Here is a 22,664-nt window from a genome sequence, read left to right on the forward strand (position 1 = left end):
CGTACCGTTTATGGCAGGGTCGTTGGCAAAAATGTGTAGAAGCCCAAGGGCAGTACTTTGAAGAATTTTTAGTATTTTTAAGAATTGGTTCAATAAATTCCTTTAAAAAAAACATTCTCATTACTTTCGGAACACACCATGCATACCAGATTATAGACATTCGTACGAATGGAGGATTATGTGACTAAAGGTAAAGAAAATATAATAATACGTGCATGGAACAACAGTAGCATTAACAGCTCAGTCGCAGAAGCATTAGATAGTGTGGAGGCGAGATAAGAATGTTTTGTGCGGTATGGCAATCGAATCGGGCGAGGTGCGAATGATGAATATTTGGATCGGGTAACAATTCTTCGTAATAGAAATGCGTGTATGAATGGATTTGGGAGAGAAAGAGTGTTGTGAGGTTAGAAGGAACAGGGCAGTCGAGTAAGAGAATCTGAAAAAAGAAGTCGTGCGAGCGTGAATTATATTTCGTTTTTTTTTTATATTAAATATTTTTTGTTTTTAAAACGGGTCATTGAGTCATTAAAGCAGCCGCAAAGATCGCTACAATAGAATAATTGAAATTGGTGCATTACTTATTTGCTTGCAGTTTCGATGTTTTGACGACTAGTCCATTTGTTAGCACTTTTAAGCTTGTAATGTGCTTTGTATGCAGCTTCATTACATTACAACGAAATTGTATGCAGAGCATCAGAAGGATTTAAAAATTCTAACCTTCCAATTTGGATTTCTTATAGGAAAATAATTCATTTAAATCGTATTCGTTTTATTTTAAATTAATTACGAAACAAATTGTTAGTATTCATTTTTCAATTTATGCTTTTAACATCTTGTATTATGATGAAATATCGTATAAATCATTACTATATGATATGACGGAATTGGGCAGGTTGTCGAACCAATACCGTGCAATTAAACAAACATTATAAGGATATAATCACTGTAAAGTAGGATAATGAAGTTTCAAAAAGCTGAAATATAAAGTTTTCATTTCAAATATCATTTTAAGGGGCGCGTAATTTTTTAATGGAATTGATAATAACGTACCACCGAGAAGCCTCGCAATGATGCATTAAAGATATTATAAAATGTGAAAGTTAAATCTTTGTTGCTCTTTAGTATTACCATTTGTAGTAATTTCTGCGTGGCTACAGACGTTTCATACCAGCTGGTGTTGTATCTGTAAATATTAACAAATACTTATGTAATCAATTAACTATGCCAAATTAATTAAATTCCTAACGGATCAATTAAAAAATGCGGACTAATCAGAGCGCGAGAATTACGTGTGCCCAGAAGCGAGAGTAAAAGGTTCGAGCCTAGCAGCTGAGCACGATCATGATCAAGTGCCTATGCGGCTGGGCAGTTTAAACGTTTACCAAGAAGCACTTACGTCACATTTCTGTTAAATAATGAACAGCACAGTTACAAATAATATTCACTTATTCGTTTATCACGAGTAAGGAACAGAATTAGTTATGTGTAATTAACAGAAGTCGAGAAAATTCAATTTCTGCAACTTTAGATTTACATAAACCTTATAAACCATCAAAATAAGACTCACCAATTTTTTATAAATATTCCTGCTTGATTGAAAATGTATCCTCGTAACTAGATCATGCTATCGGTCGTAACTATTCGTAAACATAATAAGCAACTTCATTTCACTACATAGTGAAAGATGATATCATTTTTTATTACCACTTTTCGCTAATTTTATGATATCATAACAATGGATAAACAAACGGAGACGCGTGAACGATTATTCGAAAATAACTTCTGTGATTTTTCTCTTTAATCTTTCGCTCCGAACGTTCTGTCCTAAACTGCCGATTGTGACTCTAAATGTTTCGAACCTAGAGAAAGCGAGAGTTCTGGACAACGTTTTCGGCCGTTCGGACCGTCGCGTCGTGTCTCGTCGCGTCGAGTCAAAGAATCATAAAATAAGTAAAACGGCTCCGTTTTCGCTCGCTGGGCGGTCGCTCCGTAGGCATCCGAAAAAACCGATGTCTCTTTCCCTTTCTAAAAAGCAAAAACGCTTTTCGTCTGTTTCTAAAGAAAAGCATACTCCCACTTTCGTTCAAGTCTCAAACGTCCTTATTGCAAGGAACTGTTGTCTAAATTTTCCACCAAAGACGTTCGTCGCGTTGCGTTTGGCAGTTTAGAAAAGATTGTCGTGTATTCAACATCAAGGGGAAAATATAAAGTGAACCCATGTACTAATAATCGTTTACGCGTTTTCATTCGCGTTCTTTATGTGTGATTATTTCGTTAAGAATTAGTGGAACAGTGGTAGCAGAATATTACAGGTTGATCAGGTTGTGACATCAGATATTGTGCAGTGTGTTTTTTTTACAAAAGATTAGAATCGATGAAGTCACGAGAACAAAATTTTACTGGAACAGGATTATTTTTAAACAATAAGTGAGTCTGATTCAAATTTGCTTATCATGTATTCATGGAGAATGAATAAATGAACATTACTTTGAATTATTCTGTTCGTTATTTAACTGAATTTTGATGTAAAGATTTCTTACTAGAAGTTTTGACTGTTCCGAGGCAAAGATGTTTGATCACTTTCACGTTCAGCCGCTAGACTCGAAGCTGTCGCTCCCGCTTTTCAGCGTACGTAATCCCTGTGCTCTGATTGGCCCATGTTTTTGCTTAATAATTTAAAAATGAAGCTTCAAACCCTCTTTTTGCAAAGGAAAATTTTGTTCAGAATAACATCCTTTACCACCCCTTTCTGGGAGTAGCACTAATTACGAGACACCCTGTAATATTCTATAAATTGTAAGTCATAAAAAGGTATTTCATGTGAAAATATTTAATGATGAAGGGTGGGACGTATATGAAAATTCAATCGAGCACGGAATGTGTTAAAAGGTTCTATACCATAAATTCGTTCTAATATGCTGTTTTCTGTGAAAATATAATGTATAAATTAATTCAAATGAAATGAGAAGTAACAGAGTCAGCATTGGTAAAATTGATAATAAGAGTTGTGAAAACGATGTAATTCCAATTATTTCCTACGGAATATCTAACTAGTTACGGTGAAAAATTCTGTAGACATATAACATCAAGACATGTACATGGTTGTAGAAATGTTAGCAGCACTATCCATCACATACTGAATTGCAAGATTAATCAAAAACATATATTGTATTACACCAATAACTAATAGTAAGTAGAATATTGCTTCTCCGAAATTCGCTGAATGGATCGCCGATTGCGAGAGCTGAAATAAAAAACAAAAAGAAGTAATTCAATAATTCTTATTTCGACAATATTATATTGTTTATTTCAAGTAACGCTGGCAATATGTGTACTGGAAACATAAATAACTTACGAAAAACACATTTATGCTCAGAGAAGTAACTCCTAATATTATCATAGGGCTATACGTTATCTTAAAATGGCTACTACAGACACTGCAAAATCTTTAAAAACAATAGCATGAATTAAATAAAGTACAATCGCAAATTGGAAAAAATATGTGAGTTACACTGTACATGTTCAAAATATATAAATTATTTGGTGCAATTTGAAATGAAGATATTTTGAATATTTAATATTCAAATTCTTCAATTATATGTGTATAATTTACAAAGAAATTATAAAATTTGTTAAAAATGTTAGAGTTTGTTAACATAGGAGTAAGAGGATACCTACTGAATTGTTTCTTGGTGCATAATCATACTTTTAATTAAGTGACTCATATTCTTATTATTTGTACATTTGCGTGGAATACAAGTGTCAGTTACTTCGATGGAAACAGCTCTTTGGAAATAATAACTGAAAATGACAGTACACAACTTGAATAATACTCGAATAATACTCGAATATACAGAGTCTTCAAAAAGTCCCGGACCGGTTAAATAACTTGAAACGTAGGCGTTGCTAAAAAAAATGGTTGAGACAAAAGTTGTAGGAAATTTCCTTGGCTATTCACTCGCGACCTCATCCGTGACCTTTACCTTGACCTTCAAGATCATTTCAAAGTAAAGTCCATTTTTTAAATGGCAACCCCCAATTTTGACACCGTAAATGAAAGGGGCGGACAATTTTACGTCTAAATACAATTTTGACCATTCGAAAAACTTGATCTTCATTAGCTGGATATCACACCACGTTGCCCTAGTTGACTGGGATGAACGCATATCTCAATTTCTTTACGTTACCTTACCGTAATTGGCTGGTATGAATGCAAGTTTCCTTTTATCGAATTCTTTAAAAAAATTAGTCCTTAGTACGACCTTACAGATCAAGATATTACCATGAGACAACCAGGGCAATTTCCTATAACGTTTTGCTGAAACATTTTTTTTTAAGCGACGCCTACTTTTCAAGATCTCCAGCCGGTCACAGCTTGACCTTTATTTGATCTTCCGAGGTCAAATTTTTGAATGATCAAGATCGTATCTAGACATAAAATTGTCCGCCCTTTTCATTTCCGGTGTCAAAATTGGTGGTTGCCATTTAAAAAAATGGACTTCACCTTGAAATGATCTTGAAGATCAAGGTCGAGATCACGGACGAAGTCGCGGTTGGATAGTCAGGGAAATTTCCTACAACTTTTGTCTCAACCATTTTTTTGAGCAACGTCTATGTCTTAAGTCATTTAACTGATCCCGGACTTTTTGAAGACCGTGTTTATCTGATTTATTTATTCCATAATATTACCTAGTAACTTCAAATAAGCTAGCGGCATGTAAGCAGATCATAATCGTTAATGATTCTGTTCCAATATATATAATTGCAAGTATCGCTATCCAGAAATAGTATGTAATAGTAGTAGTAATAGCATGCTTCTCTTTGTCGAAGAAAGTTTCCGCATCTACTGGTAACTGTATTGGACGAGATTCATTGAGGGGTGCAATTTTATCCAAAATAATAGGTGAAATATGGTATGTTGTCATTATGACCACCGTCGAGAAAACACATGCTGTAAAACGTATCACATGTTCAGTTTTGTACTTTTAAAGTTACGTACTTTAATATCTTTATTTACACGTAAAAAACGTTGACAGCTGTTTTCCCAAATAATTGTGTTTCTGCATAATTTGAAGTATCACATCGTTATTCGTTTGCCAATCAAATTGAATTCGATCGATAAATCCTTTCACCTGTATTTTACACTGATGCTTATATTTGTAACTTACTATTATATTTTGTAACTTACTGTATTAGCTTGATACCAAATTGTATAATATTTTACAAATGAACCCATGGATATAGTCATAAGCGTCAGGTTCCTTAAGACACGATACAATGTCATTTCCATAGTGATAAAGGCTAGAACCTAAATAATTTCATTATTTCGCCAACCGTTGCCTCCATTAAGTTAAAAACACAATATATACAGTTGATTTGCACTAAATGTATGGTAACACAAAGGGTACATACATAGATTTATCTGCTTGATAATAAGTAAGTTGTAAATGATTCCTTTATCGGATACATAACAAACCTGACTGTATAAAAATAATCATTTGTTATTGACCTATACAGATTCTTAGATAAGACGTTATTCATTAAATGTTGGTTCTTCTAACTTCTCGATTAAGTCAGATTTCTAAGGTCACATCATATTTTTACTAATAAATTACCAATAGAAATTAAAGTTAGAGTAATAAGCTCCTTTCTCAATAATTATAATAAAAATTATACTATTAAACTACTACCACTAAATATTTCTCTTTGCAATTCTAATAAGAACACCATAAATGAAGGTATTTTTTCATGAAACTTGATGGCATTTTTGATAGTTTGAGAAATATTTAAATAATTATTAACTCATAAAAATGTATAGTAGCCCTCCGCAATAGACACCTTAGTATAAAATAATTTTAAGAAAAAAAATACACGAACTTAGAAATTATTTTATACTTTTTAGTGCATTTCGAAGTTCGTAATAGAAATATAAATAAAATAGAAATTATTTTATACTTTTTAGTGCATTTCGATTTCATTCAATCATACAATTACGTCACAGATACGAATGAAACCTATTTACTGGTTAGGTACTATATGAAATACATTTCAACCTTTTCGGAGGCGGTGCAAAATTAAAAGATTTTTTTGAACATGTCAACCTTTGGACAGCCGAACATAGGCAAAGCTTGTATAGCTATTTTTTTTTCTATACATATAACTCGACAGCACGCCGCGAAGTAGGTGTTAGTGCGTATAGAATGTAACTATGGTCTATCTAGATTCATAGAGTATGCGACGGAAAGACTCGATCGCCGCATATACTATAAAGATAGAGCCCATCTGCCGCAAATTTGGTAATTCCCGCGTCGTGGGCTCCATTTATAGGTCCTTAGATTCATGGCTTCCACACGCGAACGAAATCGATTCAATTTCATTTATATCAGAAACGTTGCGAAATGAAGATGCAGTCGTTACATTTACGTATATTACCAGATATATCTATACTGGTTCGTATTCTTTCTCAGGATTTATTAATTTCCAATACGCCATACCACAATCTGAGGTATTTTTAATTTTGCACCGCCTCCGAAAAGGTTGAAATGTATTTAATATACTACCTAACAAGTAAATAGGTTTCAATCATATCTGTTATGTAATTGCATGATTGAATGAAATAGAAATTACTTCAGTAGGAAATAGAAATTATTTTATACTTTTTAGTGCATTTCGAAGTCGGTTAAAAATACAGTTAAAATATTTGTAATTGCAATGGTGTAAGATGTTTTCTGGTTTTTTAAATTAAGATTCAGGAAAGAATAAAATAAAGAATTGGTTGCAAAACAATACATTTACCTTACTCTACTACGGCAGAAAAAGTTTATGGACGTGTAAATTAATAAATTATAAAAATCTGATACTCGATACCTGAACAAGTATGTAGAGCCAAACGTTAACGCCGATAAAAATATTTTTAAACAATCGGAGCCTTTTACTTCCATATGGCCAAAGTCCTAACACTGACAAAAAAAAGACACAGAGTTTATTGCAATCAGTCAATTGAACCATCGCATTTGGGGGCTCATACGCAACTGAACTCCAAGTTATTTATGTACCCTCTGTTTTCTTTTACTCTCCAAGAACACCACATTTTCAACGAATATTTTTATAAAACGTTGCAAGAAATTTCTTAGCAGAGCAAAATGATTGACAGATTCTACAATTTTAGAATTACTTATTCATACTTAAGAAGGGTGTGAGAGTATCGATGGATACCTACAGCCTGAATGTATGGTGAGTCATTAAAAAAATTATGGGGTGCAAAAACTCGTAAGAGAAGAAACTTTCTCGAATAATGTTTATATTTTATATTTCTATGAAGTAAGTCTACGAGGGAGGATATTGTTCGATTGCCTTCAGTCGGTTTACTTCCTCCGAAGAGAGCAGATGTGTTCAATAGCAAACAAGTGTCACTAGTGGAAAATTATAAAGTCAGATAGACATAACAGAAATTAATGAATCTACATTTCTTTTGAATTATGTGTTCCATGTCAAATTTGAAAGTTCTAGTACGGTGATATATTATTCATTATAATGTGAAATTAAGAAGACACGCATACTTGACACAAAAATACGGTAAATATATAAACTGGATTATAAATTGTAATTATTATAAAATGGATGGTAATAATAATTACTACAACCAAGCAATTAAATAAGATTGTTTAAACCCAGAGTCTGAATAACTGAGTTTAGAGTATTGCACTTCGTGCGGTCTAACTCCGAAGGACCACCCAAATGTTTTGGGAATAAAAACTAAGTGTGTACTTGACTGAACTGATATAATGTAAGTTGAAAAATCCTAATCTGATACAAGAAGTTCGCTAACTTAAACTGTTGCTAATACAAGTCTGTTAATACCTAATTTCTTCTAACAACATCCGCTTCGTCGTCAACTCGGTTTCGCACCCCACCTCTTTCTTCTAAAAAGAGGGTGGACCTTAATTCTATGTTTTGCAGTTTCTTAAAACTAGGATGATCAATACCGTGTCATCCCCTTCCAATGCGCTCATATCGCAGTACATCCCTGAAGCGAGGGTGATAGGCTGATCACTCTCGTCAACGCATGTTTGGCAACATCGGGGAAATTCCGTCAGCTCAAGATCCCTGTGGACACTAATTTCTGAAATTCTAAGGAACCCTTTGAAATACGACTTTATGATACCCGGTTTAAAGCTAAAAAATGGCTAAATTTTTAAAATGACCTTAGGTGCTGCATACTGGCTGCAGGCCGGCCTGCTAAAACTCATAAAGAGGAAAAAACTAACGGTTACAAATGACTCTACGAATATTTAGCCGTATCATAAAGTTGTCCTCTTGATGTCTTAACATGCCGTCCACATTGAACATATATACATGTTCAACAATGTATCTTAACTAATACAATATATTGTCGCGATGTCTAACTTTACTATGGACCTATATGATCTAATATTATACTGAACTAAATAGTGCGCGAATGTGCTCATTACATACTAAAATTATAATGAAGTAACTAAAATATTGAGATCTATAAAATTGACTACGGCTACTATTAATTTACAATATTTACACTATTTACATATTTACTTAATTATAAAACTGAATGTTCTTTTTTTTCTCTTTAAATAACAGGATTTGTAGGGGAATCTGCTATCGGGTCTATGGGTAATAAACAAAGTTTTGTGACTGGTCGTTTGATGATTCCAGCAGCGGTCCTCACGGTTGCAACTCTTATGATGCCATCTTGACCTGGGTGCACTTGCACCACTCGTCCCAAACTCCAATGAAGTGGTGGTGTATTGTCTTCTTTGATAATAACCAGTGCGCCTGTGATTATCCGTTTGGTAATGCTGCGCCACTTGTATCGTTGTTGCATCTCATGGATGCATTCAGCTTGCCACCGTCGCCAAAAATGTTGGAACATCTGTTGTAGCAACTGGAATCTATTCAATCTATTAGTTTTGACATCCTCCAATTTACGATCTGGTAAACTCGTTGGAACAGTACCGATTAGGAAGTGTCCAGGTGTTAACGGACAGAAATCGGTAGGATCTGAGGACATGGGAGAAAGGGGTCTGGAATTCAAGCAGGATTCTACTTGTGTCAACAGCGTATACAACTCTTCGAATGTAAGACGTTGGTCCCCGATTACGCATTTTACATGATGTTTTGCAGACCTAACTGCCCGCTCCCATAAGCCACCAAAATGTGGTGCGTGTGGAGGTATTAACTTCCATTCAATACCATCTAAATTTAGTGTATCACTTATTAACTTATTATGACGCTTATCTTTTATTAATGCCCCTAACTCGGCTAACTCATTTCGCGCTCCGACAAAATTTGTACCATTGTCTGACACGATGCAACGACACCTACCTCGACGCGCAATAAATCTTCGTAAACATTGAGTAAATGCATTTGTGCTTAAATCTGTCGCTAGTTCCATGTGTACCGCCTTTGTAACAAAACATACAAAAATGCATAAGTATGCCTTTACACTAACTTTACTTCTCGTTCTTTCCTTTGTGTAAAATGGACCTGCATAATCTACACCGCAGATGAAAAAGGGTCGTGATGGGGTAACCCTAGCTGCAGGTAGCTGACCCATTTGGTGAGTTTCGCTAACAGGGTTGGCTCGAACGCATCTTATGCAATTGCGTATGATTCGTCTCACATTATTTCTACACGATAGAGGCCAGTACCGCGTACGCAATGATGCTACTACTGCTTGATTACCTGCGTGTAACAAGCGAATATACTCGTATCTAATAACTAATTCCGTAAACGGGTGCTTTGCCGGAAGTATTACGCGATATTTTTTATCGTGAGGAATTGGTGCGTTTGCAAGCCTGCCGCCCACCCTAATCACTCCTTTACTGTCCAAAAATGCATTTAATGTCCTCAATGAACTCGATTTTGAAATTGGCTGTCCCGATTCTAATGCGGCTATTTCATGCGGAAACTCTTCCTGTTGCGCAAGACGCTCTAAGCGTATACGTGCCTGATCTAATTCCGTTGTTGTCAACGGCTCTGAACACGATCTTAGAGCCATTGCTTGGTTATTCCTACACTTTAGCTGAGAATTGCGAATGAATCTAAAAATATATGCTGTGACTCTTGTGGGAATTGGTGATGTTAAAATCAACATTTATCTTTCTTTGAGCTAAACTATTTTAATTCATTGCAAAAATACATAAAACCATTATTCCGACGCTCTCACTCCACTCTCATTTTTAATTACTTCCCCTTTTCTTTTGTTTCAGTCCTACCAATCTTCTCACGCATCCCAAACTCCTCACTCATACCAACCTACTCACTCCTACCAACTTACTCATACCAACTCACGCACTTATTAAAAAACCAACTTCACAACTCTAACCAGTCGCGTATAATTGGAAAATCTTTCAAAAATGCTCAGTTTCTCATTGGTAAATACAGCCAGGGCAATATTAATTATTCTCTCCTCTAAAATAGGTGCTACATGCACTTCTGTTGAAATGGGCCACGACTCTACATCTTTTGAAAGCCATGCAGGACCTGACCACCAAATTTTTGACTGTGCGAGTACTGATAATCTAACCCCTCGTGAAATCATGTCCGCGGGATTATCTCCGGAGGCCACATGTTTCCAACTATCTACTGACGTTACTGACTGAATCTCTGAGACTCGGTTGGCCACGAAAGTCTTCTATCTAGTATTGCGTAACCAAGCGAGTGTTATAGTAGAGTCTGTCCACAAGTGCTCAGTTAAATCTGCTAATGATAATGCTATCCTAATTTTCTTAACTAATTGCGCTAACAATAACGCACCGCAGAGTTCCAATCGCGGTAACGATACTGATTTAAGAGGTGCTACTCGCGATTTCGCGCATAGTAAAGCTGTTGTCCATTGACCTGCCGTATCCCGAGAACGCAGGTAGACACACGCCCCATATGCCTTTTCCGACGCGTCTGAGAACCCGTACAACTCTATCTTTATGTTTATATCTAATCTATTGGAAATAGTGCAACGTGGAATTCTAATTGTTTGAATTTGTGCAGTGTCGTCCCGATATTGTAACCATTGGGTACGAAGATCCTGAGAAATGGACTCATCCCACCCTGCCTGGATCTGCCATAGCCGTTGTAAAATTAATTTTGCTGTTACAATAAGTGGACCTAATAGACCTAACGGATCAAAGAGTTGCGCGATTTCTGATAGGATCAAACGCTTCGTAATTCGGCTACTATTGTTAAATTTAATTCTAAAATTTAATTGGTCAGTTTTCGGTGACCACAATAAACCTAACGTTTTTGGGTCCTTCTCAATTACAATTTCTTGGTTGTTATGTATTACTGATTCAATCTCGGGGCAATTTGTTGCCCATTTACGAAGGTGCATTCCGGACTGAAGCAGTATTTTTGTAATATCTGATTTTAATTTATTTAATTCGGTTGATGTCTGAGCACCTGTCAACAGGTCATCTACATAAAAATCATTGATGATTATTCTACTAATTTCTGGGAAACTATCTGCACATTTTAATCCTATTTCTCGTAAAACCCGCGTGGCCAGAAACGGAGCAGACGCGGTACCGTATGTTATCGTATTTAACTCGAATTCCTGGATTGGAGATTGTGGATCTGATCGCCACAAAATCTTTTGAAATTTCCTCTGAGAAGGATCAATTAAAACCTGGCGGTACATCTTTTCAATGTCAGCTGAAATAACGTACTTATGGTACCTAAATCTAATTAAAATTGACACTAAATCGTTTTGAACTGTGGGACCGATTAATTGTGTATCATTTAATGACAATCCAGATGATGATTTTACCGAACCATCGAACACAACACGAACCTTCGTTGTTGTGCTGTCTATCTTAGTTACGGCGTGGTGTGGAAGATAATATTCTAACTGTGTTGTTTCTGAAGACTGTACTATGGGTGTCATGTGACCTAATGTTTCATATTCCTTTAAGAATTCTACGTACTTTTGTTTTAACTGAGGGTTTCTAACTAATTTCCGTTCCAAAGCATACAATCGTCGCTCGGCTTGTTGCCGTGAATCGCCTAATTGATTGATATTTTCTTTGAAAGGAATACTGACTATGTAACATCCGTCTGTGTCTTGTTGTGTTGTTTGTTGGAAATGTAATTCACAGTCGTCTATAAATTTAGTTTCACCCGGCCCGATCTCTTCAATATTCCAAAACCTTTCTAATTGCGACTGAAGGTCGTCTTGTGTAATTAAGTGGCAAGCCTTTGCTCCTTGCGATTCCCTATCGACCCAGCTAAATGTGCCACCTATAATCCAACCAAGTTGAGTTTTTTGGCATACTATCCCTGAACGACATGTATGTTGACCGACACAAAGAAGCGACCAGAACAAACTGGCCCCGATGAGCATATCAATCGGTTGTGGAATATGGAAATTCGGATCAGCTAACTCTATGTGTTTTGGAATTTCTATCTTTTCTTGTGTTAAGGAGAAGTTTGGCATGTTAGTTGTGATCTGATCTATCAGAAGGCAATCTAAACTAACTTGATACTTGTTATACCTTGACTGAATTCTAATATTTGCTTTTCCCTTAATGGAAAGCACGTAGAATAAATTTTTTGTATATTAATTTTTGTTAAATTGTCTTTATACCTACCTTCTACTGAAATATTTAAATAAATGCCCCAACCTTCCAAACTATTAATATCATCTTCGATACGGAAAACTTAGACTGTAATGGACAATACTTTTCACATTTCTTACACTTCGGATCTGCCATTTCGACCATAGACCCCGCCTATTTGTTTTGGCAGGCAGAGTCAAACTTGCGGCACTTACCGTAACAATAAGACCGCTTTTATGACTTACTCGTCAAACCGAGACGTCACTGCTGAAAATCACTAAATTTGTAACCGTTATATCTCGAAAACTAATGAAAATCGGGTAAGTACATAAAATCTTGATGAATTCGTCTTCAAAAGCAATATCGCCTGATCGGAAAAAAAATATATAGTTCCATTTAAAAAACGAAACTTCACCATCATATCTTTTACATTAATAACAATAAAAAAATTTTGCTTCTGCCAAAACATAGGGCCTCTTTTGTCCTGCAGTTTCCATATAAGCACTTTTTCGTAACATCAGTAGTTCATGAGATATCACGGTGTAACACTTTGGCGCGGACACCCTGTAGATTGAGGAGAATGTTTGCGCGATGGGTGAATATGAACTTTCCATTGGCAGTTCTCGAAGGTTGTAAATCTTCGACCCATTGCGTCTCCACAGCTTGTTACAATGATGGAGGTTATATCTTGAATTGTTAGATTTGATGTAACAAAAAAGGATATACAGGGTGTTCGGCTACTGGTGGGCATAATTTTAGGGGGTGGTAGTTGTAGTGATTCTGAACAACTTTCTCCTTTACCAAAATGCTGGTTAAAGCTTAGTTTTTGAATTATTAATAAAAAAAACACTGACCAATCAGAGCGCGAGAATAGCGCGCGCTCAAATGCGGGAGCGACGAGTGCAAGCGTGACGGTTGACCTCGGTCGTGAACAAACAAATCGCGCGATATCGGTAACATAGTTACCATCATCGGTAATACGTTAGCCGGTAAGTAGTTCTAAAATTCACAACTATTAATAAGTATAAATTTATTAACGAAACTAATTGTATGGATTAAGCGAAAATAAAGGTAAAGATCAAGCGCAGTTTTTTTAGATAATTAAAAAAAATGACTATTTGTTTAACGACATAAAATTAAAGAATACTCGGACGCTTACCTCATGAGTGAATTTACGATGCGAGAATTCTTCATTAATTTTGAAGTATACCGTCGTATGACAAGATACCTATTTACCCGCTAAAATCCACAAGAATATATCAATACCCGCTCTATGGGATTGTCAAGTAAAAAGGGTGACTGTCATATTTGATGTTTTCCGTATAATAATAGTACAATTTTCGGAACCCACACTAAACAAACACACAATCACACAAGCATCATGATTGTCCAGTCCTTAGTATAGTACGTTAAAAATATCCACCTTTTTTACACATCAATTCGTTTACAAAAGTTCCTCACCATGTACACATTACACATTATGCGCGATGAGTGAATCAAAGAAAAGAATCAGTTATTGCAAGATGTATTATTGCGATCGCACAACACGTATTGCCGACAATATTAAATTTACTATAATGTTTGAAATGTGCACCATTCTCTTCTAAGCGCACCCGTTCGATTATCGACAACCAACTGACGTTTTGTACAGAATTTTAGAAACAAAGAACTTGCATTGGTATTGTCTTCCCACTATAAGCCCCCCCTCAGGCTGATCATGTTACATTTCTCGACGAGCGAGCTTCTTAGGTTATTATGGAATCTTTTTCCCGTTGAGAGGGGGTCACTGTTTCGCTTTTCTTTTGTTGATGTTTGATCATTCTGAGACTATTGTGAAACGTTTGGTCAAAATACGCATCTGTGCATATTCGTTAAAAGTAATTCGTGTCGTAAAGATAAATTTTTCGACTCATCAAAATAAATAAAGTAAATTTAATATTGTCGGTGTATCGTCGAAATCTGTCCAACATGGAGAAATTTCGTGTTTCAAGGAATATATGAATTCGATTGAGGAAGAGGGTAAATAAAAATTGTTTAGACACAATTGAGCCTGAAAAGTCGTGATCGTTTACTGGCTCTAGCGATTCGAATTAGGGGAAAAAGCCTTGCGGCATAAAAAACCCCTTACAAAAATATGTGTTCGTTAATGATTCTACGGTAAAAATGTGTACGAGTATGTGTACGTTGTGTTGGTGGCGTATTGAATGTGAATCGTTTTGAGGAGAACAAGGTCTCGCTCAATGTCGTTCGATTTGAGGAGAACAGAGTCTCGCTCAGCGTTGTTCGTTTTGAGTGATAATTCACGTTGCGTGAGATTATTCACGATGATCGAGTTGAGAATGTAGGACTCACTCGGATCATGTTGATGTGTACGTTTAACCACCCTACCGTGGCCTGTTCGAGGGTGTAGGGCTCGCCCGAACAGTGTACAGTGTGTGTACGTTAACCACCCTACCGTGGCCCGTTCGAGGATGCAGGACTCGCACGAACAGTATACAGTGTGTGACTTAACCACCCTACCGTGGCCCATTCGAGGAGTGCAGGGTCTCACTCGAATGGCGTCGTGAATGATTTCCGAACCACCCTGCATTGGCTATGCTACGTCGCGTTACGCGGAAACTTCTAAGTCACGATTGACTTCTTCGACTCTCGATCCGAACCGTGTAAGCTTCAACGTTCGACTGTCCTTTTCGTTGTACGAAAGATCGCCTAAATACCCTCGCGTTTCCGAAGGTAACGGTTAGGAAGAACTCTATGCTTTTGTTTGCCCAAAAACTGTTTTTAAAACGAAAAACTCAGCTGTTAGCTGATTTATGGTATGTACATGTCTACGGTAAGATTCGTTCGGACCGGATCTGATAGACAATAGGGTACTCGGTGACCCGTACTCCGAAGTAAAAACTATTGACGGTGGCCTACGTGCCGACCGCTTGGGCCTTGCAATAAATCGCTTAGCCGCGGCATAGGTTTCGGTTCGCGACCGAACAGTCGGTAATACGTGTTGTGCGATCGCAATAATACATCTTGCAATAACTGATTTTTTTCTTTGAATCACTCATCGCGCATAATGTCTAATGTGTACATGTGTAACGTCCCTGGGGGAAACCTTTTTTCTTTCTACCGACATCATCGCGACAATCTTCTATCCATCGCATCGATTAGAATAGTCAATTATCGACCGTAGTTGCCAATTATCGACAGTACATTAGGTATCTATTACCATATACATATATCAAATTCGACAGTCGGTAATCAATAATATATATACATATATATATTATCATTTACATTAATTATCTTGTAATTTTGATTTAGAGTAGGTAATATTTTCCGCGAAAATAATTGAACATTAAGTTTGAATCATTAAAACAAGATTATGTATTATTTTATTTTATTTTCTAATAAGTAGTTTGTACGAGAAATTTCCGTTACGCTATGATGTGCCTACGTGCCGCGATACTCGCCCGAAATCCTTGAGATCAGCGCTAATCCTAGAAAAGGATAGCGATACTATTTCTATTTACGGCATTATCAAAAATTAAATTAATTAATTAACTAAATCAAATTATATACGTAAAATCAGTCATTACTAAACTATTCATGGCCGGAACCACAATTATTTTCTTCAATTAAAAAGCTGTAAATCGGAATAGATTCGACTCTCATAGAATTCGTACGCAATTAATTAGAAAAGGACAGAAAATGTATTTTTCACTAAAACACCGTTATACTACTATTTTAATATCAAATTGTTAGCCAGAAATTAAAGAGCGACATTTAAAATATAATTAAACCGTTCAATTTTATAATTAATGTATAATAACGAAATTATATGAAAATTTAGATATTCTGACGTCACAGAAATTCCAGGAATTCGGCGAACTTGCGAGTATAAAAGGGCGATCGAAACGCGTCTAAAATCAGAACAGTTTTCGAAGTCGAGCTATTCACAAGTCTCAGTAATAAGTATACTCGGAACAATTTTCGCTGTACGAACCAAATAGATTCTAAGTTCTCGATTGGCAAGCGGGCATATGCCATTTGGATACTTGATCGCTGGGTTGTTTTAGCAGCTAGCGAACAGCGGGCTCCCCGTTCAAGCGGTCTTGTATCCGAAACTCCGTCAGGAGAGTGCTATGCTTAGCCCCAAGAAAGGCTAAGACATCAAACCGAGTGTTCTCAGCTACTCATACTTAATTTTCTGTCGAATTACTAACTTGCCTTCAGATTCTCGGAGCTCGCACTGGGTAGTATCGTAGCTAGCTAACGCAGGCTCCCCATTTGAGCGGCTTGGTCTCTGAAGCCCGTGTTTTTTGGGTGGCAGCTAAGTAATCACGACTTACAAGTAGAGTCACCTTAATTTGCTACCCTGTTGGACGTATATTGTTCATCTGACTCTGGATCGTTGGGTTGTTTAGCAGCTAGTGAACAACGGGCTCCCCAATTAAGCGATCTGGTTTTGGGTGTCAGTATGCGCTCTGACAAAAAGGGTCATGAACAATTAGTTGTCGAGTCAAATCATAAGAGTGATTGTTCCGAAGAAGTAATTCATTAGATACAAATAAATTTTGGTCATTTGAGTTTGGTCATTTGGTCAATCTGTCTAATTTTGCGAAAGCGTATTTAGGTGCGTTTAGAGAATCTCACTTAGGTTGAATTCCTCGCGGCGGTAGATTTCAAAGCGCTAACTTTATAAATTAATATAACTTATAAATGTGTTAATTAAGAAAAATCTTGTCATTCCGATAGCGTCGAACACAAAAATCGAATATCAAATTCAGTTAATATTACGAAAGCGAAGTTTGCTTTATCAGAGATCAGAATTAGATACGGTCCAATATAAAGTATTGAATAGCGAGTTTCAAATCGTTAAATTCACAATTATCAATCACATACTGTTTAATTTATCAAATTCTATTACTATAATTATTTCAAGATCTATTTAGTTTCTCTATTCTAATTAATCAATTATAATCTATATATTTTCTTTATTTGTTGTTGTTGCTATTTGTTAGTTCTATTTCTTATCGTTTTATTGAATAAATCTAATTGTTGAAAGATATTGACCTGTGGATTTCACTCCTTAACCGCACACCACACGAATCCCACAATCTTTATTCGTAAAATCGAGTCGTTTAGGGGTAAAAACCGCTCTTTACCTTTTAGCGCTTGTAACTAGCTGAACTTAGGTTCCAGGGACGTTACACATGGTGAGGAACTTTTGTAAACGAATTGATGTGTAAAAAAGGTGGATATTTTTAACGTTTCGATACTAAGGATTGGACAATCGTGGTGCTTGTGTGATTGTGTGTTTGTTTAGTGTGGGTTCCGAAAATTGTACTATTATTATACGGAAAACATCAAATATGACAGTCACCCTTTTTACTTGACAATCCCTTAGAGCGGGTATCGATATACTCTTGTGGATTTTAGCGAGTAAATAGGTATCTTGTCATACGACGATATACTTCAAAATTAATGAGGAATTCTCGCATCGTAAATTCACTCATGAGGTAAGCGTCCGAGTATTCTTTAATTTTATGTCGTTAAACAAATAGTCATTTTTTTTATTTATCTAAAAAAACTGCGCTTGATCTTTACCTTTATTTTCGCCTAATCCATACAATTAGTTTCGTTAATAAATTTATACTTATTAATAGTTGTGAATTTTAGAACTACTTACCGGCTGACGTATTACCGATGATGGTAACTATGTTACCGATATCGCGCGATTTGTTTGTTCACGACCAAGGTCAACCGTCACGCTTGCACCCGTCGCTCTTGCATCTGAGCGCGCGCTATTCTCGCGCTCTGATTGATCAGTGTTTTTCATTAATAATTCAAAAACTAAGCTTTAACCAGCATTTTGGTAAAGGAAAAAGTTGTTCAGAATCACCCCAGCTATGACCCCCTAAAATTATGCCCACCAGTAGCCGAACACCCTGTATAGAGTGGCTCAGAGTCCTTCGCACTTGTGTGTCCAGGTCAACGAAGGTTGTAAATCACCATTCCACAAGTTGATAGGTTTCTTCGTTGTAATGAAAGCAGGTTAGGTTAATCAGTTTGATTGTAAATTTGTATGGAAAACAGTTCGAAATACTGATGTATTACGGCTCGTGTGGCTCAGGGAGAGGAATTTGATCAACGGAATTTGCTTTCCGTCCCATTAAGTACTCTACCGTACCCTCGTGTCTTTTCAGTGGTCGTTGAATGTCGTTTATGTTGAAAGTTGCGATGATTCGCAAAAGTGAGTGTGCGTCAAAAAAGGTAGTCCAAAATTGTTAAAAATTGCGATGATTCGCAACGGTGAATGTGCGTCACTATTGTAGGGTACGGTCGCCGCGAATCTCTTTGTCTCGGCTATGGATTTTTCCACGTGTAACCGTTATGCGATACTCTTTTGGCTGATATATTTCCGAAAACGGTTACACCAGAGGTAATGGCCAATTGTCTCGTAAGAGTACGCATGGCGATGTGCATGCGCCTCGAGGCATTCAGTATTCGGCGTCCGAAGCGAACATTCGTTCGCGTCGTTACACGACTAATTGTTATAAATAAATTATTATTTGTTCAAAATTTCCAAAGGTTTATTTCATCCTCACTAAACCTAAACCATCAATAGTCCAAGACTGAACGAGTTGCCTCAAAACTGCCAAACAAGAAAGGAATGGAGGAAGGTTAGGTCGTGAAGGCGTTACCATAAAGGACCAATCAGGACAGTTTGTAATTTAGAAAAAATAGTGATTGATGAGACGGTTCAGCGAATGAGATCCCGAGACCTTTAGCCCACATAATACTGTTTGTTAATAAGGTGACCTAAACATTTGAGTCATTTGGGTCTTTCAAAAGAACTCGGTTATGGGGCACACTGCGAGACTGCTGAATGATCAAGTCCGAGTATATGGGCCCGCCGGGTAGACAAGGACTGCGTAAACATTATACATCGCGGGGGTGGGTCCTGCAATCCTAAATACAGTTTAGGATCAAAGAAATAAACTCCTTTAAGGAAAGATATATTGGCACTAGAATGATGTACTTTTTGACCTGTTAGAAGGCTTTTTGTTGCAGTTATTTGGGTAAAAGAAAACAGTCCAGTTTCAAGAAAAATAATATTTAATAATATAAAAAATTAAAATCACAAAGAACAAGACTGGCACGCTCGTGAGTTTGTAACCGACTCCGAAAAAACATCTGATCATTAATATTAACAAAAGAATCGGAGTACATCCCCTCCAACAATGCGTACAGACACAAAGGAAAATATAACGGGTGTTGAGTTTTTCTTCAACAGTTTTGACAGTATTTAAGAACGTCAAGTTGTAGAGATGTTCATGTGGTTTTAAATATCTATTTAAAATTGTAACAATGAAACGTTTTGGGTTTGACAGTATACTCATAAATATTAAGCCAATTTTATTCAGAGTTACGAAAATGGTGCAACTCGGAACAGAGGAGGGAAAGTATAAAAATTAGGTAGACAGAATTGAGCCTGAAAAATCATAATAATTTATTGGCACGAATGATTCGATTTAGGGGAAAAAGCCTTGTGACATAAAAAACTTGTAAAAGTGTGAGCGAATATGTATACGTTGTATGTATAGGTTGTTGAATATGATTGTGTGGTATAGCGTAGGGCTTTAAAGGCGACGTCGCAGATATTGGCGTCTCAAGATGTATTATACAACCAAATCGTTTGATCGATTATCGTTCAATATACACTAATAAAAAAAATTAAGGGAACAGAAAAATTCCTTAAATTTTTAGGTCATTTTCAAATTGCTCTGCCGCCGTTAAAATTCATCACAGGAGACATCCAGAATAGTCATTTTGAAGCTTCAGGTCTCTAGTTTTTGACCCTTTATCTCAAAAATTTTTCGAGCCCATTATCATTAACAAAATATACAAACAATCGCGATGTAAAAATTTTTGAATTTTTTTTCTTTTTTTTAAGGCTTGTAAAGACATGGAAAAATTTTTTTGATTAATGCCACTTCCAGATTGCTGTTCCTTGTTCCTTCCCCTATAATTTGCACGTCCATGAAGTTCATTTCGACGATCGGTCGCAAAGTTATGAGCTACCAAAGCCAAAATGACGCTTTTTCCTTTGATAGTCATTATCTCATGAATCTACTATCGAACAGAAATTGTAAATACGGTTCCAGAAAGCGGAGAATGCACCCTTTAAGATGGCTATATCAGTTTTTAATTAGATGTTTTTTTTTATGCTTAATGTTGATGTAAAAAAACGTCAGAAAACGGTACCTGCATATACACGGCACACATACGCACGAACTCACACACACAAGAGGAAGCGTAAATCCGACCTTCTCAGACCAAAGCATTCTTTAAAAATTCAGCAAAAGTACCAGTAAATGCAGAGACACAAACTTTTTTACCGAACAAACGGATTAGTCGCGGATAGGAGCAATAATGACGTTTCCTTAACACTTTTCGTTCAAATTTCAAAGTTTGATACATCTTTTCATAGGGAACAAAGAATCGGAGCCATTTGAAACTTCGCACACATTTTGTGGGCAATATGCGCTTAGAAAAAAAACCTAGGCAGAATCATTACAATACTTATTTACAAAGATACCGTAACTTTTGTAATTTGAGGAAAAAACGCCGTTTTTTGACGTTCTTTTACATCAACATTAAGCATAAAAAAAAACATCTAATCAAAAACTGATATAGCCATCTTAAAGGGTGCATTCTCCGCTTTCAGGAACCGTATTTACAATTTCTGTTCGATAGTAGATTCATGAGATAATGACTATCAAAGGAAAAAGCGTCATTTTGGCTTTGGTAGCTCATAACTTTGCGACCGATCGTCGAAATGAACTTCATGGACGTGCAAATTATAGGGGAAGGAACAAGGAACAGCAATCTGGAAGTGGCATTAATCAAAAAAATTTTTCCATGTCTTTACTAACCTTAAAAAAAAGAAAAAAATTCAAAAATTTTTTCATCGCGATTTTTTGTATATTTTGTTAATGATAATGGGCTCGAAAAATTTTTGAGATAAAGGGTCAAAAACTAGAGACCTGAAGCTTCAAAATGACTATTCTGGATGTCTTCTGTGATGAATTTTAACGGCGGCAGAGCAATTTGAAAATGACCTAAAAATTTAAGGAATTTTTCTGTTCCCTTAATTTTTTTGACTAGTGTATAAAAGATCATTTGTTTAATTTCGTTACAAGGTAACGAAATAATAAAATAGTAGAGAGTCGATTATATCAGACGTCGAGTTGTGCACAACGTTAAATATTATTTTGTCAAAATATAATTTATAATCTCACCGGTCAAGCGAAGTAAACACGATAACGCGCGGTCCCAAAGACACAAACAAGATAAGCCCAAAAGAGTAGCGCAGTGTACAGATAAACAATAATATAAAAACAGAAGCGGGTAGGCGCGTGCGAGCCAGTTGACACAGAGAGATATAATAAGAGCGTACTCAGAGTCAGATCAGATTGCGAGCCGAACAGAGTCAGATATCGAGATCATTCGATTAACACTTTTATAACAATAAGCATTAACATTGTAGCATAGTGCGGGTCAAGAAATAAAGTTTTTTAAAACACAAACTGAGTGATTTCGTGCGTAACAATAATAATCAATAATAAAGTTAATAATACTTCTCATTATAAGTATTAAGTCAAAGTTATAATCGTGTTTTATAAATTAAATAAACATTCTTTAAATAATTATTATAATTTTTAATTGATTCGAGGAGCACAGGGTCTCGTTCAATGTTGTTACAATTCGTGTTATAATCCACATTGGGTAGGACTGTTTACGATGACCTATTCGAAGAGTGTAGCATCCCACTCGAATAGTGTTGCGATCTGCATTTGATACCATCCTACACTGATTACTCACGTGAGGAGTTGTTTATTCGAGGAGTGCAGAGTCCCGCTCGAATAATGTTATGATTGATATTAGGAACCACTCTGCACTGGTTGTTCTACGTTAGTCTATTGGAGGAGCACAAGGCCTCACTCGAATAGGGTTATTATATATATAGTTATTATATACAGTATTGCCTCAAAACAAGCAACAGTTTCGAGCCTCGAA

At 36.2% G+C, this 22,664-nt stretch overlaps 1 protein-coding gene and 1 long non-coding RNA gene across 4 annotated transcripts in view; one reads left to right on the forward strand and one right to left on the reverse strand.

Annotated features, from left to right (window-relative positions):
- LOC105663909 (uncharacterized) overlaps nt 1–22,664 on the forward strand; it is a 59,620-nt gene that overhangs the window by 15,313 nt on the left and 21,643 nt on the right. For 2 of the 3 annotated variants that reach the window (XR_013037422.1, XR_013037423.1), the window contains exon 1: nt 22,025–22,598. The exons of the other annotated variant lie outside the window; for it this stretch is intronic. This is a non-coding gene — a long non-coding RNA (uncharacterized LOC105663909). Of the gene's footprint in view, nt 1–22,024; nt 22,599–22,664 lie in introns of those variants that run through there. 3 annotated transcript variants of the gene reach the window in all.
- LOC105663127 (uncharacterized) lies at nt 2,948–7,088 on the reverse strand. Its single transcript, XM_012290352.2, has 7 exons — nt 6,871–7,088; nt 5,192–5,311; nt 5,021–5,135; nt 4,693–4,954; nt 3,682–3,804; nt 3,359–3,449; nt 2,948–3,247 (listed from the first exon to the last, which is right to left on the reverse strand). Exons 1-7 carry the CDS (start codon nt 7,009–7,011, stop codon nt 3,089–3,091), a joined length of 1,011 nt encoding a protein of 336 aa, XP_012145742.2. The 5' UTR covers nt 7,012–7,088; the 3' UTR covers nt 2,948–3,088.

This window comes from Megachile rotundata, chromosome 3 (assembly GCF_050947335.1).
Source record: "Megachile rotundata isolate GNS110a chromosome 3, iyMegRotu1, whole genome shotgun sequence".
Classification (NCBI taxonomy): Eukaryota; Metazoa; Arthropoda; class Insecta; order Hymenoptera; family Megachilidae; genus Megachile; species Megachile rotundata.